General features: G+C 42.6%; 1 protein-coding gene across 4 annotated transcripts in view; it reads left to right on the forward strand.

The window, feature by feature from the left end:
- AIMP1 (aminoacyl tRNA synthetase complex interacting multifunctional protein 1) overlaps window positions 1-17,765 on the forward strand; it is a 111,321-nt gene extending 93,556 nt beyond the window's left edge. For all 4 annotated transcript variants that reach the window (XM_077476678.1, XM_077476676.1, XM_077476675.1 and 1 more), the window contains 2 exons: window positions 12,219-12,387; window positions 17,506-17,765. In XM_077476678.1, the coding sequence (XP_077332804.1) occupies window positions 12,219-12,387; window positions 17,506-17,672 (336 nt within the window). In that variant the 3' untranslated portion in view covers window positions 17,673-17,765. The remainder of the gene's footprint in view (window positions 1-12,218; window positions 12,388-17,505) is intronic.
- The last annotated feature ends 1,462 nt before the right edge of the window (window positions 17,766-19,227 follow it).

Genomic DNA, 19,227 nt, shown 5'->3' on the forward strand with positions numbered 1-19,227 from the left:
CCCACCAATGCAGCCATCAGTGCCGCCTAATCAGCGCACTTCAATGAAGGAGAAAAATGACCCGTTTGCAAAATTGTATAACAAACTATTAAAACATGATTTTTTTTTTGCATCTTTTTTTGTTTGTTTAGCAAAAAATAAAACTCCGAGCTGTAACTAAATACCACCAAAAGAAAGCTCTATTTGTGGGAAAAAAATGATAAAAATTTCATTTGGGTACAGTGTTGTATGACCGCGCAATTGTCATTCAAAGTGCATCAGCGCTGAAAGCTGAAAATTGGTCTGGGACTGAGGGGGGTTTAAGTGCCCAGTAAGCAAGTGGTTAAAGGGAAACGCAAGCAAAGAGTAGATAAATGTCCTCTAACTTGCCTTGTCTTCTGTTTTTCTGGAACATACACCATAACATTTGTTTTTTGTTTCTTTGGTTATAGTTATTGTAGTTAGTCGTGTAGTCAGGTTTTGGTCTCTATACTATTTCCTCCCTTCTCATCTGAGGGCTCCTATTGTGTTGGGTGGCATACTGCCTTAATGAAGTGTTGGGTGTGGTGACTCTAGTGGGTCTACTGGTTGTACTCTGCGCATTCCTTCTCGACATGGGGGCATTTGCATTGGGAACAAAATGGTGTGTTTTTTCCCACCCTTAGGGCAGTTGTCTTTCCTTCTGGAAGAAGAATCTAGAGATGGTCACTATGGTGGGGAAAAGGGCATCCTGTGGCAGAAGATTATACACTACTATGATGGCACTTCTTGTGATGCGCTATGGTACTGTGAGGCAATCCCCACTTTTCTTGCCAGTTTGCAGATGAGAAGTCCCAGGTGTGAATAGTGGGTGTCATAACTGCTAGAGGCCGGGATCTTTCCTTGTGCTTGGCCACATTATACAGTAGAGCTTGCCTCCCCTACGCCTCAGTTATGAACATAAAGGGGAAAAATGCAAATGTTAAGGGGGCCATCCCACAAGGATCTAGCTTTTTGCTACTAGTAAGCCTATGCTTTTATGTGCATATTGCAATTACCTTTGGGGGTGCTGGATAGCTGTTTATTTAAAACATGACATTTCCATCTTTATTTTTTACTAGTTCTGAATAAAGCTGATATACAAGGAAAAGTGTGTCAATTGAAATATCAAGCTTTTATAACAAGTCTTTGTGTGAAAAATGTATTATTGCTCTTGGTGGGTTCTAAGACCACTTCTATAATGAAAGACTTTATGAATGAGATGAGTCTCATCTTTTGGCTGTTTCAGATTTGTTATTTCAGATCTAAGGTTTCTAAGTTTGCTATTCAAAAGGACCTACAACATTTGCAATTCAGAGTGTTTCCCTTTGGTCTGTCTGCAGCCCTGCAGAAAGTATGAATTGTCCCTTATCTGGACTATATTCTAGTCTTCTCCCATGAAAGGGAAATGTTCACCTTGGACCTCCATCTTGTGTCTCAGACCTTCCAGAAATTGTGTAGGATGGTCAATCTAAAGGAACTCGTCATGGTCCCAGAAATTATTCAGAGAGATCAGTCAGATGGGAGTACCCATTGTAGATGCCTTTGCCTCCAGTAGAAATAAGAAGACCGAAAATTATTTCTCCCTAGATAAAGAACCCTGATCTCTCGAGATGGATGCCTTAACTCACAGATGGGACTTCAGGCTGGGGTATAACTTTTCCCCGTTATCTATGCCACCATTAGTGGACAGAAAGATTCTTCAGGACAGGGCACAAATAATTCTAGTGCCTCTGTGGTGGTCAGGGGGGAATTGGTTCTCATCTTTCATGTCTCTGTCAATTTCTCCTCTTTTGATCATACAGATCTGGCCAGATTTGCTATCTCTGGGCCCAGTGATACACCTGAACCTCCAGCATTTCCATTTTATACCCTGAAAGCCGAATAGAGGATTCTCAGAAACAGCGCTGGGCTGGAAAAATGATGGTCACCTAGCTTCATTAAGATGCAGATATTAACATTGTCTGTGTGTTTTAGAAGCACGATATAGACAGAGAATGCTACACACCAAGAATTACTAAGACTACCTGGAATCTAACTCTGGCAATGAATACCCTCACTAAAGAACCTGTCAAGCCTATCTGTGGCTATTCTCCAAAGTATAGAATATTAAAAATGACTCTCCCACTCACCATTATTCTGGTAGGAGGAATAAAAACTTGCAGGCCCTATACTGTAAATCCATATTTGATTATCCTACAAGATGGGGTAGTTCTTAAGCCACACCCTGTATATCTACACAAAGTTTATTTGGCCGTTTTATAGATCACAAGAAGTAATGCTGATGATTTTTTACAATTTCCCCCCACCCAAAACAAATCAGAAGACCAAATCAGTGTTGGATATGAGAAGGTGTCTCATGAGATATTTGGACAACTGAATGCAAGGGGGAGGGAGGTGTTTTTAACCTTTGTTAACTGTTGAGTGTGGAGCCAATCCTCTCTCTCGTAGCTGCCCTGAAAGATTCTTGAAATACCATTACTGGTAAGTCTTACTGTTTTTTTTACTTAAAGTAGTGTTAAACCCTAAGCATTTTTTACTTTAACGCAATAAAATAAACACTTCTCACTAAATTATTTGTAAAAAGATTACCCCAGCACTTAAAATTTACAGCTTTTAATGCTGCTGGCTGTTGCTCTCTGTGTTGCATCTCTGAACTTCTGGTCCTCACAGGAAAGGGATAACAGTGGACAGTGCAGTCTCTAGTCAGTCTGTTATCTTGTAGGCGGGGAAGAGAAGAGCAGCAGGAGAATGCCCTTCCATCCTAGTCTATGGGGCTATGCATTTCTATTGATGCATACACTGTTAGGAGACACAAATCCTTGTATGCAAGGATGGCTCCTTGCATTGGAACCTGGTGCAGGAGTCATGGCACCAGCTTAAACTGAAACATAGGCAAAGACTAAAAGATAAAGTGGCATACTCCGTAAGTGAATAAATCAGCTGCTGAAAGTGCTTAAAAAGCTGAGGATTTTAAATCACTTTAAAGCTGCAGTTCCGTGACACTCTAGTCACGAGGCTTCTCTCCTCTTCTGTTTACAGAAGGTGGGGACTTTCTTTGGATGTCCACATCACTGTCTGTGTGACGTGCACACTTCTTTTGGATGTCCAGCGGCGGGTCCTCCCAGGATCCAGAAGAGGTGTGATGTCAGCACAAAGGCACTGTTGGGGACCAGCCTGTGCTGGCACATCTTCAGTGCTGGATTAGCGGTTCCCCGCACCCAGAAACCTGGACGGCATACTTCAATGAGAATATCTTGCTTCAGAAGGTAAGGGGAAAAAAGTGTGTATATATATATATATATATATATATATATTTGCCAAGATGGGCTTTAAATAAATGTCTTAAGAGGCAAAAGAGAAATGCATACTCACCTCAGAATCACTGCCTCACTCTGACATTAGAATTCTTTTAAATGGTTAGCACTAGGGTTTTGTCAACTTTTAGTGTAAACATTTAGTGAAGCCTTCTCATTCCTAAAACAGATCAATTGATTCTGACTAAAATAAAATGTAGTCTACCAAAGAAAACAAAAAACTAGCCCTCTAGATTTTTGTTTATGGCAACCAGGGCTTTGAGCAAGAGTGTCGAGTGACACTGGCTGCCATTTAACACAGACAGATGGTAACATCCTGTGGCGTAAAGGAATTGCTGTGGGGGACAACTGCAAACTGAAGGTGAGCATTGGCGGCTTTTTTTTTCTTTCTCTCAATGGACTGTTTTATATATATATATATATATATATATATATATATATATATATATATATATATATATATATATATATATATATATATATATATATATATAATTTATTTTAGCTGAAATTCTTATTTAAAGCGGTTATAAACCCCCTTACCCCCCCCCCTTTTTTTTTTTCTTTTTTTTTTATTGTAAAACTTCAAGGTACTTACAAAGACAGTAATGGCCACTCAGGAGCTTATCTCTGCATACTTCAAACAACTGCCCAGGCACCCAAAAAAAAACAAACATGAAAACAAAATTGCACATCAGAAAAGCACTGCCGTTATACATTGTATGTGTATGCCATGAATTCATTGAGATTAATCAAGATAACCTATTGCCCCCCTGGGTGGAGACCAGACCTCCCCTGGCCCCCCACCCCCTTCCTCAACAAAAGGTAATTTGAAACAATAACAAACAGTTGATGAACAGTTTACATATGAGAAGTAGAATCATCTTGGAGCCACTTGGACCAAACGTTATCAAACTTTTTAGGACAACCCCTATGCCAGTAAGTGTCTTTATACAGAGGAAGAACTGTGTTGACTAATTGTTGCCAGAAAGTGATTATTGGGGGAGAGGATTTTTTCCACGAGGGTGATAGCTTTCCTAGCGTAGAATAATAAGAGGCTCAGTAATATGTGCAATGCCACAGTTGGAGCCAGATCTTCAACCAGGCCCAGCATACATATAGGCAGAGAGGGTGCAAACACAACTCCAGAAATGGTGGTAATGAGGACCACTGCCTCCCAGAATAGAACAATGTCCAGGCAGGACCAGAAGATGTGGGTGACGTCTTCCATCGGGTGATTACAGCACCAGCAATTTGGGGGAGAGTATGTAGCCATTTTATGAACTCTGTGGGGAGTGACGTAAGCTCTGTGTATGATCTTGAATTGGATGAACCCGTCTCTTAACGTAACAAGATATTTAAAAGGGAAGTCCCAGATAGTCGACCAGCGATCTCCATCTAAATCCAGAATATCTATTAACATATACTCCAGATAAGTCTAGCTCTGTCAGGGTGGTCATGCATAGGTGATTATAAAGACCAGACATTGGTTTAGCAGAGCAGTAAAATTGAATCACTGGAGTGGGAGTATTGACTACCAAAGGCATGGGATAACTGCCAGTATCTGAACAGAAAAGTATTAGGTACTTTGAATTCTGTGCAAAGAAGGGGAAAGGAAATCATATTTCCCTGCTCAACCAGAGATAAAAGCAATTTGATACTATATCAAGTCCAGGCTTGAGGGTCTGGAAGCTGAAAGGGAGTAAAAATGGGGTAAATTGGGATTCTGCCAAAGAGGGGTATTCAGTGAAAACTTTTGTGGGGCCCGGGAGTCGAGGCTGGAGCTCACTCTCCAGGCCTTAAGAATGGTAAGCATGGAAGGTGTCAAGGAGTGGGGAGCTTTAGCTCCTCTATAGAGAAGAGACTGTGGGGCCTCCAAGGAAGGCAGCATTGCTGCCTCCAAAACTGTTGCCATGTTGGTAGTATCTGCGCACAGCCACCAGTAAGCAGTAACTAATTGGGCGGCCAGGTAATATTTAAAACAGTCAGGGAGTGCCAAACCTCCTTGAGAGGTGGGTCTCATGAGGGTGGACAATTTGTAGCGGGGCGGGCGGGGGCCCCATAGAAAGGAGAAAAATAATTGGTTCAATTTAGTAAAAAAAAAAAAAACATTTCGGAGTCCATTGAGGGGAGTTCCTGAACAGGTATGTGAATGTGGGCAGAATCTTCATTTTGATGAGATTTTTACAAGCTAATAATGACAGTGGCAGATTCTTCCATGCCTTGAGCTTCGCCTTCACATCAGAGAGAACTGGCAATAAATTAAATTCCATAAAATCAGAGGCAGTTTGGGAAATTGACACCAAAATATTTGAACCTGTCCACCCAATGCAGCGCATATCAGGAGAGGCCAGGGCTTTAGCTTCAAAATCAGTTGGGAATAGTTTTGACTTGGTCCAGTTCACGCAGAGTCCGGTTATCTCCGAAAACTAATTTAGTATCCGGAGAGTACCCTGTAGGGATGAGTTTGAATCATTCAAAAAGAGGAGCAGGTCATCTGCGCACAGGGCCACCCTCTCCTCCAGCCAGCCAATGCGGAGACCTTTGATTTCCAAAGAGATATGGAGGGCTTTAGCCACCGGTTCCATAGCGATCGCAAAATGCGGTGGTTGTAAACCCTTACCTATAACTAGAGATGGGCTCAGGCGTGTTCGGGAAATCCTAGGCCCAACCTACCTCCCCGATCCCGCCAGGAAGCTGACACTCCACACCACTAATCACATGCATTGAGACATTTCCTGCTCTGTGCAGCTGCGTACTGGGTAATTTTCCACTGCCTGTGATTAGCAGTGTCGTCTTCCTGGCGGGATCAGGCAGTTGGGTTGGGACTAGGATCCCAAACACTCCTGAGCCCATCTCTATAACTAGTGAAGGTGAAATAACAACCCTTACATAAGTTATACCTGTTTATCTGCAGCAATTTGCCCTGTCCATGCTTGTAAACGTCAGAGAGGAGCAATTTTTTTCACAGACTCGCAAAGCAAGGGGCGGGCAGCACACTATACAAGAATTCTGAGAGCTGATTGGAGGGAAGGGACACCCTGAGGTTTACAATCACTTTAAGTACCAGTTAAAGTCCTGAAATACCCATGGGTTGGAGATGACTTCCTGTGCATTCCTGGTCAGAGCCCATACATCAGCTTCTTTGGTGTGGCCGAGGGTAGGTTCTGTGTGACAGAGTTTAAGAACAAAAAGAAATAGGAGTGCCTCTAAAAGGTTTTGGATGGAAATTGGTTTAAAGTGGTTGTAAAGGCAGGAGGTTTTTTATCTTCATGCATTCTATGCCTGAAGATAAAAAGCCTTCTGTGTGCAGCAACCAGCCTAATACTTACCTGAGCCCCATCTCCATTCAGCGATGTTGCACAAGAGACTCTGCTGTCCATGACTCTCTGTCCTTATTGGCTGAGATAGCAGCGAGGTGCCATTGGCTTTCGCTGCAGTCAAAGTCAGCAAGCCAATGAGGACAGATGGGGTGGGCCACAGCTCCATGTCTAAATGGACACAGGGAGCTGCGGCTTGGCTCAGGTGTCCCCCATAGCAAGTTGCTTGCTGTTGGGGGGCACTCAACAGGAGGTAGGTGCCAGGAGCGCCTAAGAGGAGGATCTGGGCATCTTTGTGCAAAACCACTGCACAGAGCATGAAAAAATATAACATGTTTGTTATTTTTAACAACAAAAAAAAACAAAACTTTAGTATCACTTTAAGGTAAACACCATACTGTTTGCTCTCCTCATTGTGTGACTGGGATTAAACATATGGTTCACCATGGTAATCAGGCTTTCAGTGTAATGATCCCCGCAAAATATTAAAAGAGAAGTATTACTTACTTTTTTGTTTTTTGCTTGTTTTTAGAATCATACTTACCTAGGTGAATGCAGCATCGGTCCCCTGGCGCCTATAGCACTGAGAACCGAGTGATGGAACACCGCCGATCGCTCGGTTCTCACAGCTTCATGAGCAGAAAGCTGATAACTGCTAGTCAGCAGCCCTCTGCTATGCCCCCCACTCTCACTGGAGCGTTGGGCTGTGGCGGAGGCAGGGGCAGCCAGCTCAGGCTCTCAGCGGCTTGCTGAGAGGCTGAGCTGGTTGTTGGTCCAGGGATCTGGGCGGATTCCGACTCTATGGTCATGATGATACCCAAGCAAGCGAGCTTTGACTGTACTTCTCCTTTAACTAGAAAAGGAAAACGTGAAAGAAAACAAATCTTCTCTAAGCATATCTATGTATTGCAAACAGATTACACAACCTACAAGGAAAGGCTCACCGTAGGATATTGCCTTTGTCAAGCAGTGGCACTGGTTGGTTGCCCTGAACTCAACTTTGGCCAAAAAACAAAAGTATCAGAGAAACAGCAGCCAGTCAGACATGCAGAAAAAAACCCACAAAGGTTCTAACACTCCCCCACTCTAACTATTGTGAAGCTGTACAGTATTTTGTGAGGGGGGAAAAAGGAGATACATGATGTGAATTTGTTTTCCTTCTGAAAATAACTTCAAGAGAAATATTTCTGCTGTGAGCCATCATAAACTGAGGATTGGATTTCACCGAAAGGAAGAGCTCATTTTCATTCAGATGTTTTGGAAGTTTTGTTTTAGCCCCAATAACAAAACCCAGCTATATCTTATTTCTGGCAGAAAAAAATATGAATGTGCAAAGAATTGGTTGGATCAATACTCCCCAAACCTGTTTTGTGTATATTTTGGCATGTCGTGCGTTTCTTAAGACATGTGCTGAAAAATTTAGCATTGTTATAGTGATTAGACTTGGGCACATGCAGCATTTTGTGTTTTCAATTTGACACTTGTTTAATGCTTGTAAGATGGATTATGTGTTTACCCCATTTCTTTTATTACTAAAAATGGATCCTGCTTACTAGTGTCTACAAAATTACTTTTAAGAACCACAACAATGAAAAGTTAAAATATTTTGTGTCTACTGTATATAGAGGTGCATCTCATGGTACATGATATGTTTTGTAAATGTATCCTTTGGTGAACTTTAGAAGCATTCTCTGATATAAGCACTAAACTGCAAATACTTGTATTTGTACTGTACTTTATATTAGGGCTTTTTCAGACATAGGGATGGTGGTGGTGAGAGGCTATAAAAGTAGACCATTGAGTCACAGTATTACCACACCCTGATGAACCTAAACACTCACCCAAACGAGGAAATTCAGCCACTCAGGACTATACACATGTCAGAGCAAAAATTAAACCCCCTGTTGCATTCAATGGATAGTACCAAATGCGACCCATTCAATTGAATAAGGCCATTCAACAACTGTGGGCAGTGAGGAAGATTTACTAAAATTGGTGCACTTGGAATCTGGTGCAGCTGTGCATGGTAGCCAATCAATTTCTAACTTCAGCTTATTCAATTAAAGCGGGAGTTCCGCCGTTTTTTTTTTCTTAAAAGCCAGCAGCTACAAATACTGCAGCTGCTGACTTTTAAAATAGTGACACTTACCTGTCCAGCGCAACCCGCGATGTCGGCACCCGAAGCCCGATCTCTCGATCGTCTCTTGGGTGCTGCCGCCGCCATCTTGGGTATGGGAATCAGGAAGTGGAGCCTTTCGGCTTCATTTCCCGGTTCCCTACTGCGCATGCGCGAGTCGCGCTGCACAATAAGGATGGTCCCCGCTGTCTCTGGGATCCGTGTGTTTCCCAGCAGGCAGCGGGGTCTTGCGGAAAGGGGCGTACCTTCTGCAGAATCTACGCCAAAAGTGGGTGCAGATACCTGTACTGTACAGGTATCTGCACCCCCCCCCCCCCCCGTCGCTTAACATGAATGGCTACCTTTGCTAGCAAAATATGATAGTACCTCTTACATCCTTGTTCTGTTTGGCTTGAAACTGGCCAGATAAGTAGGCCATCATGTATTGTTCATGAGCACTATAAAAACCCCTTCATAGGGAAAACAGAGGTTCAAAAGACAAAAAGCACAGTTTTAGTGAGGTGAAGGTGTCTTCAATTACAGTATCTCACAAAATTGAGTATACCCCTCACATTTTTCTAACTATTATATCTTTTCATGTGACAACACTGAAGAAATCACACTTTGCTACAATGTTAAGTAGTGAGTGTACAGCTTGTATAACGGTGTAAATTTGCTGTCCCCTCAAAATTGCTCAACACACAGCCATTAATGTCTAAACTGCTGGCAACAAAAGTGTGTACACCCCTAAGTGAAAATGTCCAAATTGGGCCCAGTTAGCCATTTTTCCTCCCCCGTGTCATGTAACTCATTTAGTGTTACAAGGTCTCAGGTGTGAATGTACTGTGACATGCTGAAGCAAAGCATAAACCCCCCCCATTTTCGGAGACTGGGCCGCAGGGCAGTATTCCAACATGATAACGACCCCAAACACGTCTCCAAGTTGACCACGGCCTTGCTAAAGAAGCTGAGGATAAAGGTGATGGACTGATCAAGTATGTCTCCAGACCTAAACCTTATTGAGCATCTGTGGGGCATCCTCAAATGCAAGGTGGAGGAGTGGCAGCACTCATACGTCTATTTCCCAAAGACAACCTCTGGATATGATGCTGAGCACGTGCACTCAACTTCTGTGATCGACCATGGTTAGGCCTGTTCTGAGTGGTACCTGTTCTGCTAAACCACTGTATGGTCTTGACCACCGTGCTGCAGCTCAGTTTCAGAGTCTTGGCAATCTTCTTATAGCCTAGGCCATCTTTATGTAGAGCAACAATAATTTTTTTCAGATACTTGAGAGTTCTTTGTCATGAGGTGCCATGTTGAACTCCCAGTGACCAGTATGAGATAGTGAGAGCGATAATGCCAAATTTAACACACCTGCTCTCCATTCTCACCTGAGACCTTGTAACGCAATAGTTTCCCTTGTATTTTTTTTTTAAACTGTGACTAGACTTAGGTTTTAACTATTTTAATAAAGTGGCCCATTTCGTATGCATGGCTATCATACACTGCATTGATAAACTAAGCTGCTTAGATGTGAATGAGTTCTAAGATTAGTAAGACTTTGTCCAGCCTGAGATCTGGATGATGATGGGTGGAGGAGATTTCACATAACATAACCGGTATGTGGAGACATTTACAGTATGTGAGTCTCTGAATCCTAAGGTGAATCACAGTGTAGAGTAGAGCATCTGGTATTTAAAAAAAAAAAATATGGGTTTTTGCTTATTACACCAGTGAGTAAAGCAATTTTTGGTGTAAGTGTGGCCTTAGATAGGCATATGTCTTATTGAGTAATAGAAAGTCAGACATTATCTGATCCCTTCACTCCTGCCAGCGCAAACTAAAAACTAAAGAGATTCTGTTATGTTTAAAGACCAATAATGTGTGCATACCTGTTATAATTTAAATTATAGGAGTATATATTTCCTTTTCCTCTAGAGAAAATGAGTGGTCCTTTAACCACGTGTGCAAGGATGCAAAACTGTATATTGAAGGCTAAGTTCACCTTTTAGGAACATGTTACATCTTATACCTGTATTTAGGGGATAACATGTTCTTAAGCACGTGCTTCCCATCCCCAGATTGCCCCCTCTCCCTGTGACAACATGCAGGGTTACTTTCCACCACAGCTGCTGTCACATTTCAAATCAGCCCGGGTATGCAGAGCCACCACGGCAGACGGACTTGTAGTTTTCACTCGGGCACACTCATAGTCCTTTGACACTTCCTCTAGCTTTCTAATTGACAATCTGTACAGGGGTACAAAGTAATTGTCTGCAGGAGACTGACAATGCACCACTGATGCTTTGTAAGTACCTAATAAAAAAAAACATGCATTTATTTATTTTAACCTGACGACCAGCAATGTTCTGGTATATTTCTAGACTTCAAGTAGTTATGCAGGGATGATGTCTGCAGCCGTTTTTTAGAGCAAATTGTCGGCTCTTTTGTAAAAGCAATCCTACCAGCTAACTAGCTGCTGGATTGCTTCTACAAGCAGTGGGAGGGGACATCCCCCTGCCTTCTGCAGCATCATTGGGCTATCCTGTTCCACCAGGACACCCGATCGACCAGCTGGCATTTCTACTGACTAATCATAGAGATGAGCAAAGACCGGAACTGCTTTGTTTGTCTCTATGATATAGGGAACTGGAAGCAATGATCTTACATCACTTCCGGTTTACCCGTGTGTAAATTCCGCCATTTTTAAAAATGGCATTTGATCACACTGACTTTGGTGTGATCGAATGCTTATAAGGGTATAAAGAGTACTTTATTGTATTGTAATTGCAACACCCACCAATTTATTCTCTAGGGCCTCTAATATATATATGTTTGGGGTTGTAAGAAATTTTCTAGCAAAAAATATACGGATTGTAATCAAAAAGTGCCAGAAAAAGCCTGGGGGTCAAGTGTGTAAAGGTGAATCTAGCCTTTGTTTGTCTGGCAGTACAATGCTTGGGGGGTAAAGAGAGGTATCATCTGTCGTTATGGCTGGCATTATCAGCCTGTAGTTATTTCTCCTTTTTTATTGGTAAAGGGGATAATTTGGAGAAATGTTGACCGTGAAATGTGGTACATTCTGTGGTTTTGTTTTGTTTCTTTAAATGTATTTTTTAATTGCTAATTCACAAGTACATAACCCTCCCTTATGAGACAGATTTGCAAATTCTGTTAAAGAAACACCTTTCAGTATGTTTTTTGCCCTAATCCCCCCACTCTCAGAATACAATAGCTCTGCTGGAGAGATTCCCCCATGAACACTGAATGTGTTAAAGGGGAAATCGGGCAGTTTCCTTTCCTTTAGCCCATGGTTGCAGGAAAGAAAATGGTTTAATGTATAGACTGCCTTACAGTGAAGTTTCACAGTAGCATATTTACTAATTTGTTGCTTTCTGAAGTAGTTAAAGGAAACATGGGCAGATGCTTCTTTAAGTCATGAACCTGTGTGATAATTTTTTTTAGATGCAGAATCGGATGGCCGTGTTACTGTGTAACTTGAAACCAGCCAAAATGAGAGGGATCCTTTCTCAAGCCATGGTTATGTGTGCAAGCTCTCCGGAGAAGGTGGAACTACTAGACCCTCCAAGTGGAGCAGTTCCTGGAGATAGAATTACCTTTGAAGGATTCCCAGGTAACATAACTACTGTGGTAATGGGTATGGAGGGGCAGGATTACTTATTTCTGCTCCTATTTATAAATAACATTATGGACTTCATTCATATATGCAGGAGGGAAGTCTCAGGTGTCATTCTTTCTATAAAATATAAATATGGACTGTGCCACCACAGGGATGTTTACAAAAAAGTTACTGTGGTAATAATTTTCCTTCATAAATTAAATGTCATCAAAGGACACATGATCAATAAAATGGTAAGCATAAGGTTGTACTGCTGCCTTTAGGAATTCAACAATGGCAAACCAAAAAAGCCAGTTGTTCAGCCATCTATAACCGAACTTCCACTCCCATGATGCTTCAGTTTTTGCTTTGTCCTAGAAGGATGGATGTCTGTTCTCAATACAGAAAATTATACCCATTTGTTCTTGACCGTTTTACCTTTATCAGTTAAAATTCCCCATTATGATGTCAGACCTATTCTAGATCTCAAAGATCTAAACCGATTCACTCTTTTTGCATGGAATCAATCCAATCAGTAGTCTCTATCCTACAAGGGGGAATCTTCTGGCATCAATCGACATCAAGGATGCATACCTGCATGTACCTATTTTACCCGCTCACCAGAAGTATTTGCATTTTGAAGTGGGACTTAACTTACTAACTTTCGGCCTAGCTACTGCACCTCGGGTGTTTATAAAATTTCTGGCCAGATTAAGGACTCAAGGTATAACAATAATAGCATACCTGGACGACCTGCTCTTAATAGACCGGTCGGTAGTCCGCTTGGACCAAAGCGTGGTCAAAACAGTCAACTACCTGGAATACTGAGTTTGGGTCATCAACCTAGAGAAATCTTCTTTAAAGCCCGTAAGATTAGAGTACTTGGGTCTGGTCATAGATACAGCCCAGAAGAAGGTGTTTTTACCCCAGGCAAACATCAGCACCATAAAGGAGCTTGTCTAAGGGGTCAGGGCAAAGAAGGGTCTTTCCATTCGCCTTTGTATGAGGTTGTTGGGGAAGATGGTGGCTTCATTTGAAAAAGTTCCCTATGCTCAGTTTCATTAGAGACTGCTGCAAAACACTATCCTATCGGCCTGGAACAGGAAGCTTCAGGCACTAGGTTTTCCAATGTGTTTGTTGCCAAAACTGCGCCAAAGCCTCAGTTGGTGGAGGATATCTGAGAAACTGCAGAAGGAAAAATACTTCTTACCAGTTACCTGGAAGGTGGTAACAACAGATACCAGCCTTTCAGGTTGGGGAGCAGTCCTGGAAGAAGTGTCTGTCCAAGGGAAATGGTCCAGAACCAAAAGGACTTTGCTCATCAACATTCTAGAGATTCGGGCAGCGCGTCTAGCCCTAACGGCCTGGACATTCAGGTTGCAGAATTCTCCTCTCGGGATTCAGTTCAATGATGCCACCACAATGGCTTATATCAATTACCAAGGGGGCACCAGAAGTCAGGCAGGGGAGAGGTAAACCATATCCTAACCCGGGCAGAAAAGCATGTGCCGTGCATTTCGGCAAGCTTCAATCCAGGGGTAGAGAACTGGCAGGCAGACTACTTAAAGTGGAAGTAAACCCATGGATTTAAACAGTTAAAAAAAAAAAATGCTAACTGCACATTGGCTGTGCTCTCAGCCAAACTATCAAACCATCCAATGGCTGGTGTCATAATGAATCACATGTGCAGCACCATAGCAGTTGAAGATTAAACAGAGGCAAAGATGGCAGCTTCCTTGGCTGAAAACGATAGGGGAGTTTACTTCCACGTTAAGTCACCAGCAGTTTTCCCCGGGGGAATGGTCCCTTCACCCCAACATCTTCCTGCTATATGCCAAAGATGGAGTCAAACCTGGGCAGCCTGCCACTGCAGGGTACTTGGACATCAGAGGCATCTTGTCTCCCAAACAACGTTACATAGTAAGGTTGAATAAAGACACCAGTCCATCCAGTTCAACCTGAGTGAGTGTCTACAATTGTCCCTATCCCCATACATTGTGTCTCATTAAGATGCTCATCTATTATATCATTATTTAAGGTACCCATATAGCACGGTCAATTTACACAGCACTCCACACATGCATTGCTCCCTACCCTCAAGGAGCCCACAATCCAAGGTCCCCAACTCGCATTCATATACTATGGCGAATTTTGGACAGAAGCCAATTAACCAACCAGCGTGTCTTTGGAGTGTGGGAGGGAACCAGAGTCCCTGGAGGAAACCCACGCAGGCACAGGGAGAACATGCAAACTCCAGGCAGGTAGTGTCGTGGTTGGTGCTTTGGACAATTTGGTTGTCCCTGTAATGCCAGGGACTCCCAATAGAGGCTCATCTGTTCTAAGTTAAGTTTGAGAACGCTACGGCCGTGGTATACATCAACCATCAGAAGAGGTAACAGAAATCTTGCCCTGCTAAGCGAGGTAGATTTGATCCTGTTCTGTGCATTTCATGGTCTAGGCTTCCAGACTTCCTCAACAGGGTAAGCCTGTGTCTCGGGCAGTGGCCCCTATATATGGAAGTGTTCAGGACCTGTGTCAAAGGTAGGGGATACTGGATGTAGACTTTCCTGCCTCTACATTCTAAAACAAACTAGATAGGTCTGTCTCCAGGTACAGGGATCCTCTAGCAAAAGCAGTGGATGTATGGACAAACCGTGTTGTACTGTCTCTTTAAATTATAAACTCAAAAACGTGCAGCAACCTCCTTTCAATATATATAACCTAATCCCCTCCCATTACCTTGATCAATAATGTGAATCACTGTGCTCCATATACAGCCGTGGCCAAAAAATTTGAGAATGATATAAATCTAAATTTTCATGTCTGCTGCTTTAGTGTTTTTAGATCTTTTTGTCAGATGTTACTATGCTGAAGTGTAACTACAAGCATTTCATAAGTGTCACAGGCTTTGTATTGACAATTACATTACTTTTATGCAAAGAGTCAATATTTGCAGTGTTGACCCTTCTTTTTCAAGACTTCTGCAGTTCACCCTGGCATGCTGTCAGTCAACTGCAGAGCTAAAACAATAATTCTCCCACTCTTCAAGACTCTGATCTGGCCGCACCTGGAGTTTACTGTCCAGTTATGGGAACCAGTCCTCAGGAAGGATGTGCAAATGGATGGAGGAAGGCAACAAAACTAACAAAGGGACTGGAGGACATTAATTTTGAGGAAAGGTTACAAGAAGAGACGCTTGAGAGGGGATATGATTTCAATGTACAAATACCATATTGGTGACCCCACAATAGGGATACAACTTTCCCGCAAAAGGGAATTTAATAAGACAGGTGGCCATTCACCAAAATTAGAAGAAAAGCGGTTTAACCTTAAACTGCGTAGAGGGTTCTTTACTGTAAGAGCAGTAAGGATGTGGAATTCTTACACAGGCAGTTGTTTCAGCGGGGAGCAGCGATAATTTCAAAAAACTATTAGATAAGCACCTGAATGACCACAACATACAGGGATATACAATGTGTAATACTAACATAAAATCACACACACAGGTTTGACTTGTCTTTTTTCAAGCTCGCCTACTATGTAAATTCTGGGCCACATCCTGACTGATGGCAGCCCATTCTTGCATAATCAATGCTTGGAGTTTGTCGGTATTTTTTTTTTTTCTTGGTGGGGGGGTTTGTTCACCCGCCTCTTATGGATTAACCACAGGTTCTCAATGGGATTGAGGTCTGGGGAGTTTCCTGACCATGGACCCAGAATTCTGATGTTTTGTTGCCAAAGCCACTTGGTTATCACTTTTGCCTTATGGCAAGGTGCTCCATCATGCTGGAGAAGGCATTGTTTGTCACCAAATTGTTCTTGGATGGTTGGGAGAAGTTGCTCTTGGAGGATGTTTTTGTATCATTCTTTATTCTTGGCTGTGTTCATAGGCAAAATTGTGAGTGAGCCCAATCCCTTTGCTGAGAAGCAACCCCACACATGAATGGTCTCAGGATTTGCTGTTGGCATGAAACAGGACTGATGGTAGTGCGTATCTTTTCTTTTCCGGACAAGTTTTTTTCCGGATGCCTCAAACAATTGGAAAGGGGATTTATCAGAAAAAATTACTTTGCCCCAGTCCTCAGCAGTCCAATCTGTATACCTTTTGCAGATTATCAGTGTGTCCCTGATGTTTTTCCTGGAGAGAAGTGGCTTCTTTGCTGCCCTTCTTTACACCAGGCTATCCTCCAAAAGTCTTCACCTCACTGTGCATGCAGATGCACTCACACTTGCCTGCTGCCATTCCTGAGCAAGCTCTGCACTGGTGGTGCCCCGATCTCACAGATGAATCAACTGTAGGAGATGGTCCTGGCGCTTGCTGGACTTTCTTGGGGGCCCTGAAGCCTTCTTCACTAATGCAGTGGAAATGTTTTTTATGGGATTAAGTTAATTTTCATGGCAAAGAGGGACTTTGCAATTAATTTGATCAGCTTCATAACATTCTGGAGTATATGCAAATTGCCATCATAAAAATTGAGGCAGCAGACTTTGTGAAAATTACTGTGTGTCATCATTCTAAAAACTTGTACATACTGTAAGTGATAAATTAAAACAAAGACCAAAAGTATGTGAATAACACAGCACTTCAAAAAGGTTCAACTCTTCCATGGATTAGGTCTAATATAGCTTACTGGTTTTCATACAGATCATTGCTGAATGGCGGGATCAGACATTCCCCCATTAAAATAACCTTTGCTGGTCTCCAAAGATCAAAAGAACTCGGTGTGGAAGAGATGTAGAACAGTAATTCATAAACCAGTTTATTAAAGGATACATCAGTTTTTCCCACAATGCTGGATGTCTATTTCTCATAAGGACTATCACCATAGGTGGAAGCCTACTTTATTTAGTGTGAGGCGAAAGGCTTCAACGTCAGGAAATTCTCCCTGTTACAAATTCTTGCATTCTTACAGGCAGGTATGGACCAGCATTTGGCCCCATTCATGGTCAGTATTCTGCTTTTGCAATCTGGAAGAATTGACACTTGTAAAACATTTTTGTTGAGTTTAACTCATTCAGTACATATGTTGCATCTTTATTTTTTGTGTTTTTTTTTTTTTGTTTGTTTTTTTACTGTATGAATAACTAAATGGAGATTGTCTATAATTTGTGTATTGTCCATTACTTTTCCAGGAGAGCCTGACAAGGAGCTGAATCCTAAGAAGAAGACATGGGAGCAGATCCAACCAGACCTTCTGACCAATGATGGATGTGTAGCAACTTACAAGGGAGTACCATTTGAAGTTAAAGGAAAGGGGGTGGTCAAAGCTCAGACCATGTCTCGAAGTGGTATTAAATAAAGAGTGTTGGATTTTTGTAAAGAGCACACTCATGGTGTGCTTGCGAGCTTTCAAAAACAACTACAATAAAGGCTGACAGATTGTTCATTAAAACTTTTATGTTTTCTTGTCTCACATTCACTTGGAATTTACCCAGTCAGGTTAAGCTTGTGTTACTATATAGAAAGGTACGTTTTATCTGTATGTTGGATTTTGGAGTGGTAAGTCTTACCAAAAAAAATGTAAGAGACCTATACTAAAAGAGAATTGAATATAAAAAAATACCATAATAACAGAGGCCAACACAACGCAGAACACCATATCAATCCAGCACTTTGAGCATCTCTAAAGGGTTAGCATAATAAATAGAAATAACAAATGAGCTGCATCATATGACTCTGTGAATCGCTACTTGGTGCAAATTATAGGGCATTGCCCAAAAGATTAAAAAAAAAAGTGAGGAGCAGATGAAAGGTATAAGAAGGAGAGGCAGAAAAAAAAAGAGAGAGAGGAAAAGATGGAAACCCTGCCAGGAGATAGTAAGTCTCACTGAGCTGGTGCAGGGGCGTAGATAAGGGGAAGGGGGGGTTAGAGCTGTTCAAAACCCCCCTCCCCCCCGGGCCAAAATGAAACGCATGGTGTCCCTGCACATGGCACCATCGACAGGCAGCACTGCAGTCAGTGGCACGCAGAGTGTAATAGTGCTGCTGCAGCAATTGTAATAGATCATTAGGCATACTCGCATGCGCGTTGTGGTACACCGCCGGTCTATTGGGCTGAAGGCTGACAAATCTATCACCAGGCAGCACACTGAGCACGGGAGCTGGCGGTGCGTGTAGTCCTGCCCACTGCTCTCTACACCCTGTATTCCCATTGGCTTGCAGTGCCACTTCCACCTTGAGCTTGGGAGAGGAGCTTTGCCTGGACGCTGGAGCGCAGAGTGTTTGTACAGTGCTGTGTAGCTGCCAGCCCCCCCACATGGATGCTGCTGTCCTGGCCAGGTATGTCCCTCTTTCTCTTTTGGCCTACTATCAGAGAGTTTTAGAGAGTGTCCTCAGACTTACCACTGCTCAGACTGCTGTGCTGCTGGCATTCTGCTGTTCATACTAGGTAATTGTGAGAGACTGCCTGTGATTCTATTTGGCAACTGGCAAAGTTAGTGATTGAGGCTGGCTGGGCTAAGCTGAGTTTTCTACTGCTTGTTTTACTGACAGTCCAGCCTGGCACTGGCCAGCTTGTTGTGGTGCTCACCGGCTTACTGATTCAGCAGTTGGCACCACATGTCTGCAACCGGTTCACATGGTCGTTTTGTGAATGTGATCTGGTGGGGGCAAACACACCGTGTTTTGCAATCTTTGTTTGGGGTGCTGTTAATATATCACTGACACCCACTGCAGATTGCAGGGGGGGTGTGATTTGAATGAGGTGCATGAAACGTGTGTGGATTGAGGGTTTCCCGCATTCCAGTGTACCTGCATATCTCCTAAGCAGCAGTGTGTTTTTCCTCTGCCAGTGCAGGAAGGTGTGCAATTGCACACCACCTCGTACCCTCTCAGATGTGAACCTAGCCTAAAGA

The sequence above is a fragment of the Lithobates pipiens genome, unplaced genomic scaffold (genome assembly GCF_037356315.1).
Source record: "Lithobates pipiens isolate NorthernLeopardFrog02 unplaced genomic scaffold, aLitPip1_a1.2 Scaffold_13, whole genome shotgun sequence".
NCBI lineage: Eukaryota > Metazoa > Chordata > Amphibia > Anura > Ranidae > Lithobates > Lithobates pipiens.